The following is a 20717-nucleotide window of genomic DNA, read 5'->3' on the forward strand; positions in this document are numbered from 1 at the left end:
AGTCTTTAAACAAGCAGACAAAGGGGAAAATTAGTTATATTAAATTCTCATGATTATTATAGTATGTGTATGCAACATCTAGATAACAACAATGTATATTGTAAAACTAACATTAATCAGCTATGTCAAGCAGAAAAAGATTTTGAAAAATTATTACAGAAAGGTGTGAGATTACACTATCTAAGTCAAATGGATATAAATAGAAAAATAAATGTAAAAAACAGAAAAATTGCAAAATTCTTTTGCCTACCTAAAATTCATAAAGATCTGAACCGACCACCTGGTCGGCCTATTGTGTCAGCTTTTGGATATTTTACTTATAATCTTTGCACCATGTTACATGAAATATTGATAAAGAAAGTTCTGTTGTTACCTTCTTATATACAAGATTCATATGATTTTTTAAGGAAAATAAAAGATATATATTGGGGTGAAAATATGTACTTTATTACGGTGGATGTAGAGAGTCTCTACACCAATATTTCCCATATTTTGGGCTTGGAAGCTATAAAATTCTTTTTGAATGATAGTCCTAAAACATATTATGTCCTGGAACTGGTGGAATTCTGCTTGAAAAATAATTTCTTTGAATTTAATGGCACTGTTTATAGACAAGTTACAGGTACTGCTATGGGGGCAGCGTTTGCACCAGCCTATGCTAACCTGTTTATGGGGCTATTTGAAAATGAACACCTTTATAGGTTGCCTTTCTTTCAAAATAATGTTCTAAGGTATTTTAGATTTATTGATGACCTAATTTTCATTTGTCATGGGGATTGGGATACATCAGATAACTTCATTGATGAATTAAATAATAACAGATTTGGTATAAAATTTAGTGACATACAAAAGGGAAATCAGGTTAATTTCTTGGATATTTCGCTTAGGGGCAATAATGGCTTTCCCATATATACTAGTATTCATAGAAAATTTGATGAAATAAGCTGGAAAATGTGGGAGATAGTTGCCATCCCCCATACGTTGTCAGCCATCCCTATGGGGAATTTTTGAGAATAAAAGACTCAATTCTGATATTGATATGGCCTTTAGGGAGGCCTATAAAGTGGCCGAGATATTTAAAACTAGAGGGTATAACCCAGATGATGTAGAAAATAGCTTGCATAGAGCCTTTAAACAGAGTAAGGGCACTATTAGACAAAATAACTATGAAAGTAGCAATAAATATGGGACTGAACAGGAGAGAATGTTTTTGTTACAAAGTACACTAACTTCTCTATGATTGGTAATAAAATCATTATGGAATATTGGAATTTTATTAAAAAGATATAACATCACTGAAAAATATAAAATTAATGACATCATATAGAAAGGGAAAAATATACAGGACTTTCTGATACACAGCATTTATAAAAAGCCTTGTACTAATGAATTAAATGTTGTGAAGAATTTGGGAACATTCCCTTGTGGAAAATGTGCTATATGTAAACATGTTGTAAATGAAGTGAATAAAATAAATGGCAAAATTTTTGATACAAAAGGCAAATATACATGTATGAGCAAAGGTGTTGTGTATGTCATATTCTGTGATTGTAACAAATACTATATTGGAGAAACAAAAGAATGCTAGCAGATAGGATAAAAGAACATATTAGAGATGTTAAAAATAATAAAATTACTAGTCCTATTGCTGAGCATTTTAATTCAGTACACCATGGAAATATTGAGAATATAAAAGTGTCTGTTCTGGAACATGTTCCATTATATTATAATGATGTTGATAGGCAAAAAAATATGTTAAGACAAAAGGAATGCATTTTGATTATGAAATTTGGGACTTTGCATCCACATGGAATGAACAGAGAATGTAACTGGCAATGTCTTGTTTAAGACTATGACTTTAAATATATTTAAGCTATGTGATTTGATAGTTTAATTATGTAATTGATTGATTACTTGTTTTTTGTATATATTGCAAGTGTTTTATGAGTTTTACTGTTTTACTCTGTAAAGGCTGTTGGCCGAGGCGCTAGAGAAGGAACTGTTCAACGAAATAAATTTTATTGGAAGGTAGAGCTGGGACTCACTGATAGTCTTTGTTGTTTATATATAAAGTTATTTATGTTTAAATGAACCTAAAAACACCATGTGGAATAAAAAAAAAAAGGCTTCAACACACCATCGAGACCCAGACACTGCTAGTAGTTGGAGATCGGGAAATGAAAAGATGACGCGAAGCTCAGGGATATCCAGGGATATCTATTTATTCTTGAGTAAAACAGCAAAAAAATAATAAACATGTGTTGGCATCACAATGAATTTAACAAAATATGAGAATGTAGGATCCATCAAAGACAATATTCATAACAACAGAAAGACACAGTATGAAGAAAGAGAGATCAGACACCCTACTGGCAATACTAGCAAGGTGAGGAAGTATATTTCACACTACTGGATGTATGGATTAGTCTACATGGGATGGCTGTAAGTTCAAAAGTTGCAATTTAATTCAAACATGCATGGCAAGCACAATAATATTTTTGTAGGTGCTTGCTGAAGTACACTGCTGCTTGCTAAGATTTACAGTTTATACAAAAGGCAGGGTTATGGACACTGAGAACCAACTAGCCACTTTTCTCTTTTGGCAAAATATCTGGTCTTATTTGAATACAGAATTAGAGGTAATCACACTTACTTGAGTAAATTTCCCAGATTGAAAAGAGCCCGATTATGCTGAGGATTTATCTGAAGGGCTTGGCGATAGTATTCTTCTGACTTTACTGGGTCACTGGTTAGGGTTCCCAAATTATTCAATGCACTTGCATGGCGTGGAAATAATCTAGAGTAAGCAAAAGACAAAGTAATTATTGTTCATTTACTAAAAACATCTAAAATATGACTGTCCACAAGGACTAGATAACAGTGAGTTATCATAACATAACTTTCAAGAGGCTATCTATTAAAAATATGAAGTCTAATTCTGAGAATGAACATTTTGAAAAATAAAAATGCAATTCAGACAATATGCAATGGTTTCTAAAACTTTCTGTCATAACTTTAAAGTATTTTTGCAGGGGGATAAATCTCTTCTGTACCCCCTGACATGGAGGCATGCATCTTTAACACCCCTGCTATCTCTGAGATCACCATACTTCACAGTAGCAGGACTACTTTGATAATGCAATAACTTCTGACAGCATTTCCTTACATTTGCACTAACATTTTCACTATTCTGGAGTTCTCAATTACATCATTCAGAATTTCAGTAGCTGGAACCAGACAGGCTGTTTCACCACTAAGCTGTGACAATTCAACTCAAAACCATAGAACTAGAACCGTAAATTGTCAGAAGTTTCACGTACCTCCCCAAAAGTTATACACTTGAAAAATCAGTGGCAGTCTTAAAAGTGTGCAGAGTAATCTAATGTGTAATAATATGTATTGCCCTACCTGCACATGTTTAAAGGAACCATGGCTGCTTTGGCCAGCTCATCATTAGTTGCAACAACAGAGACAGGGACACTAAAACTGATCATACAGCTGTGTGTGGGAATTGCATGGGTGCTACATTCCAGTCAAAGTAACTGATTTTATCACCCATTCATTAATTACTACTAATTATACAACAAGATGTCATTAATACTTAAGTACATTTCATTAGCATTTGCACTGTAAAACCAGCATGAATCTACCAGGATATGTTTGGATGGCTGTAGATATTAAAATAACTACAGTAACAATGTTCTCTGTTTCACAAAGTCAATAAAACAAAGTCAGGTTTCTACAAGGTGGAAGATAAAACTTCTCCCTCCCCAAAGGAAATAAAAAAAAACTCTGACCAACTATGAGAGTTCAAAAGTATTCTTAGTTAAACAGTAAGATGTATGTGCATTCCTGACTCTCCCTCCTCTACCAAATACAGGCGAGCTAACAAGTTCCTGTTTTAATAAATTCCATAATTTAAGTATAGCCCTACTGGAATTTTGTAGTCATCATAAAGTGGAAATAAGATTTTTTTTTTGTATAGTCAGACTAAAATATGAAAATGCAGCAAATGTCTTAATAGCCTCTAAGATTCTAGGGATGTGTATATTAGCAGAGTAGCAAAACACATTTATATGTTTACTGAAAGTGGAAAACGGTATTGAAATTAACCCAAGAAAGTAGCATAAAGGGAGAATGTCAATGTTGCATCTTTCAGAACACTTTTTTATTTTTTGTTACCAATGTGACCTTAAGTAATGTACTGGGGGCCCATGTCAGTGAATCTGCCCTCTTCTGCTGTTTTTTGTGTAAATACCCTGTTTTTACTTTCAGAGCGTCCCGCTCTCAGTTTGCCAAGTAAGACCACCCATTGTGATGTCATCGGTCACACCCTCTTCTCTGCCCTCCAAAATTTGACCATGCTTGAACTTTCCCAAATTGTTTTAATTCCCTATGGAAAACAGATGCAATGTGGCATTGGTTCTGATCTAGTCACACTCCAAAAATTACATTACTGAATTACTTTGTTCGTCTTTCTGTAGTGTGTGTGTGTGTGTGTGTGTGTGTGTGTGTATGTGTGTGTGTGTGTGTGTACAAATTATGTGGCTGTGGTAAAAACATGTTTGTAAATGATAAATAAAAAGCTAAATACAGCACTAACTGCAGAATCAGTACAGTAATGTTCTATACAGATCGTTTCCTTATCAGCAATACCGGTACTCTAAGTAAGGCAGTGCATCGATCAGTTCATCATTACTCTAAACTGCTTTGTTTACTAATCAGGAAGAGAGCAATGGTGAAAAAAGTCCAAAGTGAGCAACAATTATTTAAATTTAACTGTAATTCTGTTGAAAAACAAATAGAACAAGGGGCTTTACATCTTGCATTTTCTGAGTAAAAAAATACAGAACTCTTGTGTATGGCATTATAGACCAGCTGTAACAGTATTACAAAGCCCAGTGTCCAGGTGTCACTTGGTACCCTTTTTTCCAAAGATTAGGGAAATCTCTTTTTCAGTTAGTAGTATTCACATAAAGTCTCACTGAAGGTGCGAATAACGTGTAGTGGAGCTTGTCAAATGTTAGCTTCTTTCAGGTATCAGCTTGCAGCGCTCTCAATCACTTGTCTCCAGACACAGATACAGAACGGTAATCAGGCACACGTTTTGAACTGTTCATTTCTGTAACTTGCCATGCTGACAGAATAGGAGAATGTTAAGTAACATTCACTTTCAGATGTAAAAGAAGTCAATAACTTATTAACATTATTTGAATGTATTTCACCACTTTTTTAGGTTACTTCCAAGTAAACTGTCAGGGTACAATAGTGCAATACAATACTAATTTCTTAAATTAATGCCGGTACTGATTTTGCGGATGCGATTGAAGCGCTAAAGCACCAACGCGCCAGTGCGCCTATTGATTTTGTTGAAGCAAACTGCTTTTTACAGTTTTTCACAAGGCATTTATATTTGTATGTATGTCTATCTTGATGTAAGAAAGTATATTTCTTCTTTACAAATTCCCATAGCTACAGCTCTGAAGAAAGACAAAAATCAAGGACCATTTTTAAATTTGACATGCTCGACAAGTTAATGGAGTAACAACTGTTGCATAAGCATGCATATTCAGAATACCATGTCCTACTCTTGACAAACTATGATCTTCCCTAATGAAAATCATAGGTTTTACTAAAGAAACTTAGCAGCAACATCAGCACTGTAATATTCTGTACCACTTGCTTCGCTCATGGTTCTCAAGTCTTTATTTCAAATATTGTATGAAACCTAATGGCAGCAGACTCAAACATTGGCAATCATTTTAAATATTATTCCAATTCTCTTGGAAAGTTGAATGGGCCTCCATCAGTGTGCTTGTTCTGAGCAAGAAGTATGAAACTTTAATGTATGGCATTGTTCATTGGCTGCAATCCTTAGTGTTTTACCAGTAAATCAAACATTTTGCCAGGGGATGGGCAAAACAAATCAATGTCCTTCTACAAAATTAGAGACAGTAGAATTAGAGAAGTATGCTTATTACCAAAAGAAGGTCTATGCAGAGATTAAATAAGTATGGGAAAAAGAGAAGCCCTGCTTAGTACCACTTTTGTTAAAACTGGGTGGAGAATAACAACTACTGGTAAAAAGCTTGGTTGATAGATTAAAACAGAAAATGTAAACAGCTGATAAACTTGATAGGAAAGTTAAATCAAGAACAGAAAACAGAATGCTAAAATTCACTCATATACCTTAGATGTGTCAATAACTAAAGCAAACCAGGAATGAGGGAATGGGGTTTTAATTTGAATTATGGTTACAACAGTGATATGTTACATTAGTAATCTGTCTAATTTGCAATACTTCAGATAACAACAACAAAACCAAAATATGGGAGACATTGTTTAATTGTTTGAAAACTGAAGTAAAAATCAATAGTTATCAAATATTTGAGTATGTTATTATTGGGGTTGCGAGCCTATAATAGGTTTGCTTTATAGCATTGTCCTAGAAAGACTTGCATATTTGTCAGAGATGCCCCAAAAAATGAAACTGAAGCAAAAAAAAAAAAAAAAACAAAAGAAATTTATCAAGTGTATGATCAAATATATATATATATATATATATAAATATTTGTAGTTAGAATTAGGTTTTCATAACAGTGCATTGTCTTAGGTTTGCTTTATATAATGGTCAGATACATGCATGAATAAATATAAAAATAATTTTAAGAATTTTTAACAAGCCTGGCTGAGAAAGTTTTTAAAGAGGAAGGGGTGAACATATTTGGGTCATGGCCTTTATGAAGTTTTAAGGATATTGTAGCATCCAAACCTCAGCTTTAGAAAAAAAAAAGAGAGAGAGAGAGAGAGAGAAAGCTAAACCATTAAGATGATGTTTAATATGTTTTGTAATGCTAAGGGAATACAGGTTGAGTTTACTGACCTGTTTTGAAGGTTCATAGGTTCATAGGTTGATACTAGGCTATCTGCCCTAGGGCATTTATATGCCTACCCAGAGTGTGTTTGGCTTTCACCACCCTTTTAGATTAGTAAACTGTGCCTCTGTATATAGGTCACAGAAGATAGCCCTTTTAAGGTTAGTTTATTGTGCCTCTGTCTAGTAGGGACACAGAAGAGATCCCAGGGGTAAACCTACGATCTCCCATCCACTCGTCAAGATTTCTCTTGAAGAGGGTCATTGCGGGGCTCTGCCTAACATGGATTGGGATTTTGTTTCAGAGTGAGGGGAGCCTCTGGGATATGAATCTGTCCCTCCAGCATGTCCTATTTATTTTTGTGCTGAGGTTTAAGTCCCTGGAGCGTGTAGCTCTAAGGGATTTGGATTTCCTGAGGTGGAGCATGTCCATTAATTCTGGTTTGGACATGGCTTTATACGTCAGGCACAGATCACCTCTGAGTAGGTGGTAAGCAACTGAGTAGAGCTGGAGTTTCTTTAGCCTAACTGCATAGGGCATCTGTTTGAGTCCCTTGATCCTCTTGGTGAGGTACTTTTGGGGTCTTCCCAGTTGCTGCAGGTGTCGGGTAAGGTACATCCCAAATGGGGTATTGTATTCAATTATGGGCCTGATGAGGGATGAGTAGAGGGGCACAATGACCTCTCTTGATCTAGATGTGAACCCTTTCATGATAAGGTGGGCTATATAGAAGGTCTTTCTAACCACTTTGGCAATGTGATTATCAAAGGAGAGATTGCTTTCTACTTGGGTACCAAATCCCTAATTACTTCTTCCGTACTTAATGGATTACCACCTATGTGGTAATTTGGGGGCACTTTGTTTTTTCCCAAAGGGGATGACTATGCACTTTTTGGCATTTAGCTTTAGACCATGTCTCTGGCACCAGTTATCCGTCTCTGTGAGACCCTTTTGGAGGATGCTTGTGTCAGTCGGCGAGTCAATTATGGCACCTAGTTTGCAGTCATCTGCGAACCTGGTCAGCCATAGTCCTCCTGTGTTAGCCTGTACCTCAGAGAAATATATACCAAACAAGAGAGGTGCCAGGACTGAGCCTTTTGGGATGCCACTTGTAACTGGTATAGAGTCTGACATGACACCTGCAATTCTGACCATGTGGGTTCTATCCCTGAGCCGGTTTGCAACCCATCTTGTGACATAGGGGTTGATATTTAAGCTGGTGAGCTTATTTATGATGCCCAAGTGGGGTATTGTGTCGAAGGCTTTTGCGAGGTCCAGGTAGACTGTGTGGAGTACCTTCCCTTCATCTAGGGCCTTGGTGACTGTTTCAAAGAAGTCAACCAGGTTCAAGAGGCAACATCTGCCCTTAACAAAGCTGGATTGGGTAGGATCCAGTGTTTGGAGGTTCCCAATGTCTTTGTTTATGAGTTCCATGATGATACGTTCCATAGCTTTGCAGACCAGGCTAGTCAGGCTTATAGGGCGATAGTTTCCGGGGTCCGTTGTGACACCACCTTTGTGGAGTGGGACCACTGTTGCTGTACGCCATTCCTTGGGTACATATCCTGTAGTGAGGCTGAGATTGAACAGTGACTTTATGTGAGGGTTCAGTTCTTCTTGGAGCTCATGTAAGATGCAGCCCGGGACACCATCCGGTCCCATTGATGCTGTGTTTTTTGCTTTGGAGAGGACAGCTCTTACCTGTGCATCTGTGATGTCAGGGAGTCTACACTCTGTTGGGATAGACATTTGCTCTTTTGGGGGGGAAGGGGGGGTAGAAGTTTGCACTGAACCTGTCTGCCAGGATGTTGGCAATGTCTGTGGGTTCAGTGCATTTTTTGTCATTTTGCACTAACTCAGAGGATATCTGGGAGTTGCCAACCAGGTTCCTTACATAACTAAAGAAGGCATTGCGATTATCTTTAGCGTCTTGTGCAATTTTTCTTTCGAAGCTGGCCTTAGATAATTTTATGAGGGATCGTAGTTTCTTGCTAGTACTGATCAGAGATGCCTTCCCTTTTTGGGATTTTGCTCTATCATGTAGTAGCTTCCTCCTTCTGATGTATAGCTTATTCATGGCTGGGGTCCACCAGACAGGTCTCTTGCCTTTGGAGGAGTGAGTCTTGGTTTTATTTGGGATAGCATGATCCATGCATTCCTGTAGGTGTCCATAGAATGCATTTGTAAAGGATTCTGCGGTTTGGGCCATGTTTTCCACTGGCCCGGGGGCTTTGAAGGATTTCACCTCAGTTTTGAGAAGTGTGAAGTTTGCTTTTGAAAAGTTCTTCACCGTGGTTTCCTTGGCTGGGGGTGGGAATGGGATATGGATGTCCAGTGAGATTAATTTATGGTCAGATCTTACCAATGAGGAGTATACCTCTGGTATGGAACATAGCATCCCCATGTTGGTGATGATCAGGTCCAATATGTTTTCCCCTCTTGTGGGAGTGGTGACCAGTTGTTTCATAGCATTTGAGTTTATAAATTCTAGGAACCATTGGGCGAGGGTGTTGGGGCTTGAGTAGTGCTCCCAGTCTATGATTGGGTAGTTGAAGTCACCCAATATGATGGTGTTTGGAGAGACCTTCATATTCTCCAGTGTTCTCAGGAAAGCTGAGTGGAGTTCCTGAGTTTGGGAGGGTGGTCTGTAGCAGGCTACAAACTGAAAGGCAGTCTTGCCCACTGTTAGTTGCACATGGATGGTCTCCGATGCTTCGTGCAGTGCCACTAACCTGGAGGTGTGGGTATCTTTGATGAATATGGATACTCCCTCTCCTTTTGTGGTTCGGTCCGAGTTTTGGGGCCGAAAAGCATGGTATGAGGTATAACCTGGTAGTGCTGGGGTGCTCTCGGGAGCCTTGAGCCAGGTGTCTGTTACTGCACAGATATTGATATTCTCCATACCGAGGAGAGCCTCGAGTGTGTGCATCTTGAGGTTTAGACTTTTGGCGTTGAGCAGCATTACCCTTAGTTTCTTTTTCCTTGTGTTGTCTATGGAGGTGGGTTTGTCTTTTGAACCTTGCCTAAAAAAGGCACTATAGGGGTGGCAAGAGCCTTAGCCAATATTCGAAAGCCCAGGGGTGACAAGTGCAAGCCGTCCCTAGCGAAGCAACGTGGCTTGTCGAGCATGTCATCCCAGGCTGACAGACACTGGATCCCCTTTGAATGACACCAATACTTTAGCCAATTGTTAAAATTGATCATTTTGTCTTTATACTGTGGCATCATTCTTGGTGAGGGTAAGATGCTACTCAAGGTCAGGGTCATACCAGCCTGGGCTACATGATCAGAAAGCTCCTCTATGTCTCTTTTCATGTAGTCCAGGGAGGTACGTCTCAGGTCATTCACACCAGCATAGACAATGACGGAGTCATATTTGTACTTGCTTTGGAGTGACCTGAGTGCTTGTGTTATGTGGCGGATCCTGGCACCCGACAGGCAGCTTATAGTGACCTTCTCCTTGTTCAGCCTGGTGAGTGGGACACCAGGCAGGTACATCATTAGTATTTGTGACCATAGACTGAAAAGTTTCCTTCTATAGCTATGATGGATTTATGATTCATCTTTAAAGATATAATATTATTTGAAGGTTTTTGATTTTGAATTACTGGGGCTAAGTACTTAGAAGGTATTTGGCTCCATTCTAAAAACATAGCAATGATTTTATATTTAGCCCAAGTTGTCTGAGTATATTGCATACTTATTTCAATATACAGGTTTTTAATTTGATATTTGACCTGTGGGTCATAATTTTAGCAAATGAGACTTGGAAAACAAAGTTGTCTCTTACTTCTGTTTTAAGGGAGGCCCAAAGCATGTTTATATGGGGGGGGGGCTACATTCAATGTCTGCAATAGTGGTATCCATCCAGTCTCTAGTTAACAAAGCCATGAATATGAGATAAAACATTTAATTTAGGTATCCATTTCCAAAATTTATATGATCTTCCAAACACTTTAACAAAATCACAAATAGATGGTTTAATCCAATATAGCTGGAGTAAAAATGCTAGAAACCAAAAAGAAGCAATTTCTGAACAAATAATTGTGTACAGGTGGTTACAATACGAACAATTATTTCTTTGGCTACAGCACACAAAAGGGATCTACTAGCTCAAAGGATTCTACCATGTCATTTTGTTACTTAAGAGGCATTTGAATTAAAAGCTTTAGCACAAATTTTTTTTAATATAAATTCTTACCGATGCCAGAGTTCTTGTTACCAACTACTCTAGTATAGTGGTGTACAAAACCTGATGTTGTCTCTTACAGCTGTGGAGCAAATGTACTTAATATTTTGTATTAAACATTTCTTCAGTGATTTTAGTAGTTGTTTTTGGGATTATTATTGATCATTTTGGTAACCAAACTTACATTTGACTTGGATTTGTTACTGGTGGATTTTGGGGTACAAAAACTTGTTTAGGACAGAGATTATATAGGGCAAAAATCTATTTGGCCTGAACTTGGAGTGCACAGACATAAGAAATATACAGGTTTACTGACCCAAAGAATATCAAAAACTATATAAAAAATCTTCCTAGTTTATGAAAATCAGTTGAAAAGGCTATTATATTAGCTGTTTTTATAAACTAGAATGGCTACACCCAGTTTATTAATATGATTGTAAGGTGCAATTAATTCCTGAGTTATTTTCTGTGTATTGATTTCCACTGATAATCTTGTCTACATGTTCTACTTAATCAGTTATACATTAACATTAGACAAAGAAAAGAAGGAAGAGTTTCCATTTTCCTGGCAATTGAATGCTTTTTACATTCAAGTAAGATATTCAACCCCATGTTCATATTTCAACTTGAAATACTGATTGGGTTAAGTTTATTAGGAGGATCAACAAAAAAGCCCAAATAATACATCAAAATGGTGTTTTTTACATCAATTAACACGAGATGGCAGAAAAACTATTATGGAATAAGAACTACCAAATATAGGAATAACTGCACCCAGAGAAGAGCCCTTATATTTATAAGAAATGGAGACTAAAATGTACAATTTCTACTTTCAATGTATTGCAGATAAATGGCATCTAACAGCATTAAACTTATTCAGATTTGGATAACAGAACTGACTCCATTCTCTTCCTACAGCTAACCTTATGCACCTGTAACTTCAGATAATGATCTTATCTTTAAAAAAATACTGAAAAGAAAATCACCATATAAAAACTATATACAAAATCCTTAAAACACAATTGAGGATGAACACTACCTGTGATCCTACATCAATTTATTAATATGCAACTTCAGTCTCTTAAAATTCTATGAACTGATTTCTAGGGGTTATTAGAAGTACTGAGTGTTAAGAGACTTGAGCATATTTTTCTATGTTATTGGATGAATATAATAACAATATTTTAGATCTGTAACTAAAACAACATCATCAGCATATATGGCTAATATCTTTAAATATTTCTCCTTAGCCTAAATTATGACAAGTCAGGATAACCAGTAAAACCAACAATCTTTTCAGTCAACAGTTATAATAATAAGAATCACATATTAGCCATATAAATATCAAACTCAGCAGTATCTTTAGCCTACAACTTTATTACTGTGTGCATTTACTGAACCTAACCAGAAAGAAGAAAAAATAAAAACAGATATAAAATATTGGTGGTAGTGAGTAGAGATAGCACTACATTATTACTGGGTCAGGATGTAAAGCTCCTAAAAATAGTCTCTGGGATTCAATAAACTCAGTGCTGGTTTCTTGTGAAGCCTGCATGGAGCTTACATGTGTGCAAGGTGATGCACAGTGAACAGCAATGCTAATTCCATATCCACACTGCCCACTGTGTTTAAACATAAATAAGCACAGTTTCATGGCTGGCAACAATGTTGCTGGCCAGAAAACCGTGTAACGCAATATGGATAGCAAACTTGTTTAACTCAGAGCACAGTAGGTTAGCAGGTTTGCACGGAATGCCATAATGATCACCAGGGCTTAACATATAAGATGTCTCATAGCTCTCAATCTCTTACTGCAACAAATCTGGACAAAGCACAACATAATGGAGGAACAATGACTCAGAAATAGGGACAGAGTTTACATATTTGCTTTTTTAAACTTAGAAATGTGCTAGAATAACAAGGGGGTTTCTGTGAAGATACATTTTCCTGAAGGATTTGAAGTCTGAAACTCAAATGCATGTAGTTATTGCATGAGATCATAGTAACATAGGATCATAACAGGTTACTAGGCTAATAGAACCAGGGCCCTTACAAGCCTTGCCAAGTTCAACCTGTGTTCCCAGGGGTTTCTGGTTCAAGCAGACACTAAAATCAGTGCCAATTTTCCTGTCCAAGGGACACAGGTAGAACCCCCAGGATGAATTTTTGGTTACCCATCCAATTATTCAAATTATGTTTAAATAGGGCCAACAAGGGGCTTTGTTTAACATGAAGTGGAAGCTTATTCCAAATGTGGGGTAACCTCTGTGAGACAAAGTTCTGTTGATGTCATATATCAGGTTAAGTTCCTTTGAGCGAGTGATCCGTGTGCCATTTTACTTGTGAATGTGCAGCATTTCCATTAAAGCTGGGTCAGAAAATGCTTTATATGCAATTTATAGGTCACCTCTGAGCAGTCTGTATGACACTGAGTAAAGTGACAATGATTTCAGTCTGTCCACATAAGACAGATCGTGAAGATCCTAAATTTCCTTTGCAAGGAAAATTTGTGGTCTCTCCAAATGCTGCAGGTGTTTGGAAAGGAACATACTAAATGGAGAGTTGTACTCTATTATTGGCCTGATGAGGGAAGAGTACAGAGGGGTTATAACATCTTTTTTCAGGTGGCAATGCCCTTACTTACGACATGAGCAATATAAAATGCCCTTCTTACCACTGTGGAGACATAGTGATTGAAGTTAAGGTTGCTGTCAACCTATGTGCCTAGATCTCTCAACACTGACTGTGTGCTTAGGGTATTGCTACTGATGTGGTAGTCTGCAGGAACATCACCCTTGCTGACTGGGATGATAATGCTTTTTTTTGCATTAAGTTTAAAACCATGACTTTGGCACCAGTCATTAGTCTGTGTAAGACCTTCTTGTGGGATGTTGACATGGCTAGGGGTTTCAATGATCACTCCCAGTTTGCAGTCATCAGCAAACTTTGACAGCCATAGTCCTTTAGTTTTATCCTGTACTTTGAATAAATAGATTCCAAACAGCAGGGGGTCTGAGAACTGATCTCTGGGGAACACCACTAGTTATGGATCTGCTGGAGGAGGTGGAGTCCCCTATTTTGACTGTATAAATTCTATCAGTGAGCCAGTTTGCAACCTACCTGACAATCTATGGGTTGATACCCAGCTGAGTGAGTTTATCAATGATGCCTCAGTGGGGGATTGTGTCAAAGGCCTTGGCTAAGTCTAGGTAGGTCATATACAGAGATTTGCCCTCATCTAGGGCTTTGGTGACTGTCTTGAGGAAGTCCACCACGTTTAATGGGCATGATCTCCCCTTGGCAAACTGGGTGGGGTCGAGCATGTGTAGATTTCCTATATCTTTGTTAATAAGGTCCATGATGATTTGTTCTATGGCCTTGCAGATAAGGCTGGTTGGGCTAATGTGTCTATAGTTCCTTGGGTCCGTGGATGCACCCCTTTGTGCAAAGGGATGATGGTAGCTTTTTCCATTCCACTGGGATGAAGCCAGTGCTTAGGCTGTGATTGAAAAGCGTGCTCAATGGTGATGCTAATTCCTTTTTTAACCCACGTAGAACACAGCCTGGGATGTTGTCTGGTCCCATACAGGCTATGCTTTTGACCTTGCAGAAGGCATTTAAGATGTGCTGCTCGGAGATTCTAGGTGGGGGACAGGTTCTAGGATGCTTTGGGCTATATATGGCAGGGACAGGGGAGTGATGTTTTCACTGTACCTGTCAGCCAGCAGGTTTGCTATAGACACAGGTTCTGTATATGTAGTACCATTAACTGTGAGTTCAGTACAAATCTGGGTCTTACCTTTGAGGTTATGAATGTAACAAAAAACTCCTTGTGGTTATCCTTAGGGAAGTTAATTTGAATTTCTAGTTAGCTTTAGAGGACTTCACTAGGAGTCTTATTTGCTTGTTTAAGTTGAAAAGGGAGTGTTTCCACTTTTGAGACCATTCCTTCCTACTCTTAGACGGCCATTTCTTTCTCTTATTGCATAGCTTATGAATGGCAGTTGTCCACCAGGCAGGTTTGTTTCTCCTTGAAGATCTTGATTTGGCTCTATCAAGTACAGCAGAGTCAATACAACTGCACAGGTGCTTGTATAAAGCATTGGTGTATAACCCAGCATCAGTGTCTGTTCCATCAGTGGGGGAGGAGCTATTTATGCTGTAACATAAGAAGTTGTAATTGGCCTTGGAGAAGTTTTTTAGTTTAGTTGTTGCTAAGGGTGGGATCTCGTTTTATAGTTACTTCTGCAAGACTAATTTATGTTCAGATCTCACCAGGGATGGCCACACACTGGGGGTGGGGCAGCAGCCCCCCATGTTGGTGAGCACAAGTTCCAGGATGTTTGAACCCCTTGTGGGTGTGTCAACCAGCTGGTCCAGGACATCAGAGTTAATGAGGTCCAGGAACCTTTGGGCAAGTGACTTAGAACACGTATAATTTACCCAGTCAATGGACTGGTAATTAGTCACCCAAATCCAAGATGTTTGGTTGTGTTTTGATTGACTCAAGTAAATCCAAGTAGGCTGTGTGGATGTCCTAATTCACTGAAGAAGGGTCTTACCTACAGTCAACTGCACCTGAAGTAATTCAAGGGAATTGTGCTGTTTAACCAATCTAGAGCTGTATTTGTCTTTAATGAATATTGATGCACCACTTCCTTTAGTTCTCACACCTTCACTCTGTGGTCTGAATGTGTGGAAGGAAATGTAACCTGGTAAAGCTGGGGTGCTCTCCTCAGCCTTAAACAAGGTCTCAGTGGCTACACAAATGTCAGCATCTTCCAGGGTGAGGACTGCTTCCACTGAGTGCAGTTTCTGGTTTAGATTCCTAGCATTTAGCAGCATAACCTTGAGGTTGTTTTTAGAGGGTATTTTTATGTCAGGAATTTTGTTCGTGTGACATGGCCTAAAAAAGCACTATGGGGATGGCAGGAGCCTTAGCCAGTAAACAAAATCCTAGGGGTGACAGATGAAGACCATCTCTGGCAAAGCATTGAGGTCTGTTGACCATGTCATTCCAGGCTGACAGAGACTGGATCCCCTTTGAATGACACCATAAACAAACCAATTGTTGAAGTCAATAATTTTTTGTTTGTACTGAGGTGTCATCCTAAATGAAAATGCTGCTTAAGGCTAGAGACATACCTGTTTTATCAGTCCTGAAATCATCCCATGATATGTTAGAAAACCACAGGTTTTATAAGGAATGCACCAAAAGATATATAAGGCAAAAATCTGGACATTCTGCAAAAAAATCTGGACAGTTGAGAGCTATGATAGTTAAGTATATGATCCAAACACAGTGCAGGACAGTGTATACAGTGCAGAGTATTGTGAAATCCCATTTGTGTACAGTGCAGAGTATTGTGAAATTCCATTCCTTGCATTCTGTACTGAATTTGTGTAAATGATCTGTACATGTACATGGACTCCCATGTAAAATAAACACTCAGGGAAAGTGTGTGTGTATTGAATAGAGACACACAGATGAACTGTAGGAATGAATGCAGGGAAAAAGGACAGGTGAAACAACCAAATGTACAGCAGATGAGGGCATGTCAATGGAAGACAGTTGTAGCAGCAACACCAATCACATATCAATATGGCAGAATAGGGACTGCACAGTGAAAATATGTATTGTGTGACTGTCACACAAGGTGACATAACAATGGGGAAGGTGCCTGTGTAAAATAAACATTCTTACATGAACAATGCAGAACACCTCTATCAAGGATGTGATATACAATTGGGGTAGGGTTCATATTGTGAAGCTGTACAAACTGATTTTCCTGAATACAAGTGTAATCTCAGCAGAGATCTCCAGCAAAGGTTCATAGATAACATTAAAAGAAACAAGAACAATCATGGACTAGATCAAAATAACACCACCAGTAATCCCACATCTATGACATAACATATATGATTTAGAGTGACCAAAGATGATTCTGCACAAGCACAATTGTACAACAATTATGACATGTCCTCACTCTATGAGGGTAGTCACGCACACTGTCCAGGCACTGTGATATCTGCTGGAAGTGTTAGGAGGGACACTGCTGATGCAACATTATGATCAATACAGGCTAGTTGACTGGTGTGCCTGGTATATATATATATATATATATATATATATATATATATATATATATATATTTATATGGCACAATCCACACTGTAAAGAATGTTACCCATGCCATTGATATTGTCAAATTGTCAAACAGCTATTTATGTACTGTGCCTATCACCGGAACAGGTAGCACACATGCATCTGGTGTAATGGAACAGGTAGCACACATGCATCTGGTGTAATGGAACAGGCAGCACACATGCATCTGGTGTAATGGAACAGGTAGCATACGTGCATCTGGTGTTACATACTCAGTAGCTGTGTTGCATACAAGGAAGTAGTCAGCACTCTGACCACATACTGGTTAATGTTCCACTTACAATCTACCCCGTGACACAAGTCATATACCTATTGATCTGATTATAGGGTGTGATGTCTACATTATACTTGGGTTGTGTGTTTGTTTTCTGGACATAACAAATCTCCTATGTTCTTATGTCATTGCAGGTGTTGTCATGGCTGTGGCAGCAATCTTTGGTGTGTGTTGATACTGTCTGTATTATACTAGTATCACAGCTGGAGTCAGTGACTACCCACAATCTGTAGTCCCTCAGACAGCTGTTTGGACACAAATGTGTATGTCATTTGTGATGTCTGTCACTTAGTAATGGACAGGAAAGGGTCTGGCAGACAGCCCTGATGTGCAGACCTGATCACTGGACCTGAGATATAGGTCACTTTACACATTTCAACATATTTAGATGCCACATATGTGATACAGTGGTTTAATGATGACAGTGTTGCTGTCATGCATGCCCTCGATGACCTCTTTGAGGACATCTAACAGATGTAACAGACATGATGTAGCATTAACAACTCACACAGATCTGTTGCACACAGCTGGGAAATTACTATTGTCCATTTAGTAAAGGTCCATGATGACATGTTGGTCTGCCTCACAGATGAGGGGAGTCAGGATATGTCTATACATGCATGCATCAGGTGTTGTCCCCCCACCAACTCCGACAGATGCATGTTGATGTACACTCTTCTACAGAAACATAGTCTGTGTGGAGGGTGTGTTGAAATGTGTATTCAACCATGTCAGGTTGGTGTATGTAATGAGTCATATGATAGGCGATCTGTGATGCTGTCACAGCCCATTGATTCTGTCTGATAGGCCTGGATGAAGGTAAGACAATGCATACTGGCTATCCCGATCTGGCCTAGGGTTTGAACACAGTCCCCCACACAGGTATCATTGAGAAGCTCTCCCAGCTGGGGATTAAACCTTGTGTCACTAGACAGGTAACAAATTGGCTCACTGACAGAACACATACTGTGAAAGTTGGTGAATCAACTGTACCAGTACAGCTGTCACCACTGGTGTACCCCAGGGATCTGTGCTTGGCCCTTTACTGTTTGGAATCTAGTTCTTGACAGTTCAGGCAAAAGTATACTGCCTTTGGCTTACTGTGTTTACTGATTCTGACATACCTGGTGCAATCATTGACTCCACCTATGATGATAACATAATACAGCAGGGGCTAACACAGATAAATGATTGGTGAAAAAGCCACATAGTCTACAAGTGAATGCAAAAAATTGTCTTTATTTTATTCTTCTGCAAAGTGGAATTCCCTGCAAGTTACAGCACTGACAACAGTCTCACTATGCTGAAACCCAGTGGTGCAAACACTGGGAACACACAAAGACTACAATCTGAACTTTGACCACCAAGTGTCCAGACTGGTATTGAAAGCCTATGTTGTGCACATCATAAGTCATACCATCATAATCAGATCTGAGGATTATATTAAAGCACTGTACTTGAACCTCATCAGAACACTAATATAGAGTGTAATGCTTTGTTTTGCATGTACCTCACCAGACACATGCAGCAGCTGGAGAGACCACAGGGGTTTCTAACAAAGAAAACACAGGGCTACAAACCATGCCATGATGTATGTGCATAGACTGAGAGACATGTTACTGTAATCTATATTGTATACGATGAGGTGACTTCTGTCTAGCCTCTAGGCAAGTCTCTGACCCTGTCCTGGTGGGAATAGTGCACATCCTCAAATTAGATATAGCTGATGACATCATCAGTGTCTGGTGAGGAGAAAATGGCAATAACAGTGTCCCATATGCTGGTGTAAAAGGCTCTATGCTGGTGTAAAAGGCTGTCTGTAATGTCAAGGAAGTGTGTACACACACACACACACACACACACACACACACACACACACACACACACATATACACACACACACACACACACACACACACACACACACACACACACACACACGCAGACACACATGCAAACAGACACACGCACACACGCACACACACACGCACACACACACACACACACACACACACACACACACACACACACACACACACACACACACACACACACACACACACACACACACACACACACACACACACACACACACACACACCAGTTGACTGCAGTGAGAAAAGAACCCCTACCTAAGTACTTAGACTACAAAGCTCAATAATTTATGCAAGTGCTACCACACAAGTCAGACTTTTACAAGGCTGCAGGACAACTTATAGTGGATGACATCAACACTGGATGTAGGAGAGAAGATGTTGGGAGACCTGCATGAACTGGATGTGTAGGCATGTGCAGGTATCAAAATACTGTCAATCCATGGTATTGGAGTGGTAACTGTAGGATAGATACTTCTGCTCTTCTGGCAAGACACACACTCACATGCACACAGTTGACTGCTGTGAGAACAAAACCCCTACCTAAGTACACAGACTATAGAACTCAGTAATATATGCAAGCACCATGGCACAAGTCTGACATTTACAAGGTTGCAGGACAACTTATAGTGTATGACATCAGCACAGGATGTAGGAGAGAAGATGATGTGAGGCATGCATAGGTTCATAGCTTCAAAGGTTTCTAGGAGGTTACTAGGCTAATGGCCCTAGGGCCCTAGGGCCTTATAAAAAACAAGTACCCTTATTGAGCATAGCTAATTTTGTGGTCAGCACAGACTGCCCCTGTCCATGAGGGACAAAGGTGCCACCCCTCAGTTGAATTTATAATCACCCATCTAATTGTCAAATTTGCATTTGATTAGGGTCTTTGATGAGCACTGCTTTACAAGGAGTTGGAGCCTAATACGGAGGTGTAACAATTGCTGAGAGGTATATCTGTCTCTTCAGAATTTTCTGTTTATGTCACAGACTAGGTTGAGATCCCTGGAGCAAGTTATTCATGTCCCATTCGATTTGTGGATGTCCAGCATTTACATCAGGGCAGAGTCCAAGACTGCTCTGTAGGCCAGGCCTAGGTCACATCTCAGCAACCTATATGATATTGAGTAATGTGACAAGACTTTCAGTCTTTCCATGTATGTCATGTTTTGGAGGACCTGGAGTCTCTTGGTCAGAAACCTCTGTGGTCTGTCCAGTTACTGCAGGTGTCTGATGAGGTACATAGAGAAGGGCATATTGTACTCAATTAGTGGTCTGGTAAGGGTTGAATACAGCAGAGTTTTGACCTCCCTGGCCTTAGATGCAAAGCCCTTAGTTA

At 39.0% G+C, this 20717-nt stretch overlaps 1 protein-coding gene across 1 annotated transcript in view; it reads right to left on the reverse strand.

Annotated features, from left to right (window-relative positions):
- TMTC1 (transmembrane O-mannosyltransferase targeting cadherins 1) overlaps positions 1-20717 on the reverse strand; it is a 2511834-nt gene that overhangs the window by 275745 nt on the left and 2215372 nt on the right. Inside the window, exon 11 of the mRNA XM_044087246.1 lies at positions 2654-2797. Coding sequence (XP_043943181.1) covers positions 2654-2797 — 144 coding nt within the window. The remainder of the gene's footprint in view (positions 1-2653; positions 2798-20717) is intronic.

This window comes from Protopterus annectens, chromosome 11.part0 (assembly GCF_019279795.1).
Source record: "Protopterus annectens isolate FY-2018-M chromosome 11.part0, PAN1.0, whole genome shotgun sequence".
NCBI lineage: Eukaryota > Metazoa > Chordata > Ceratodontiformes > Protopteridae > Protopterus > Protopterus annectens.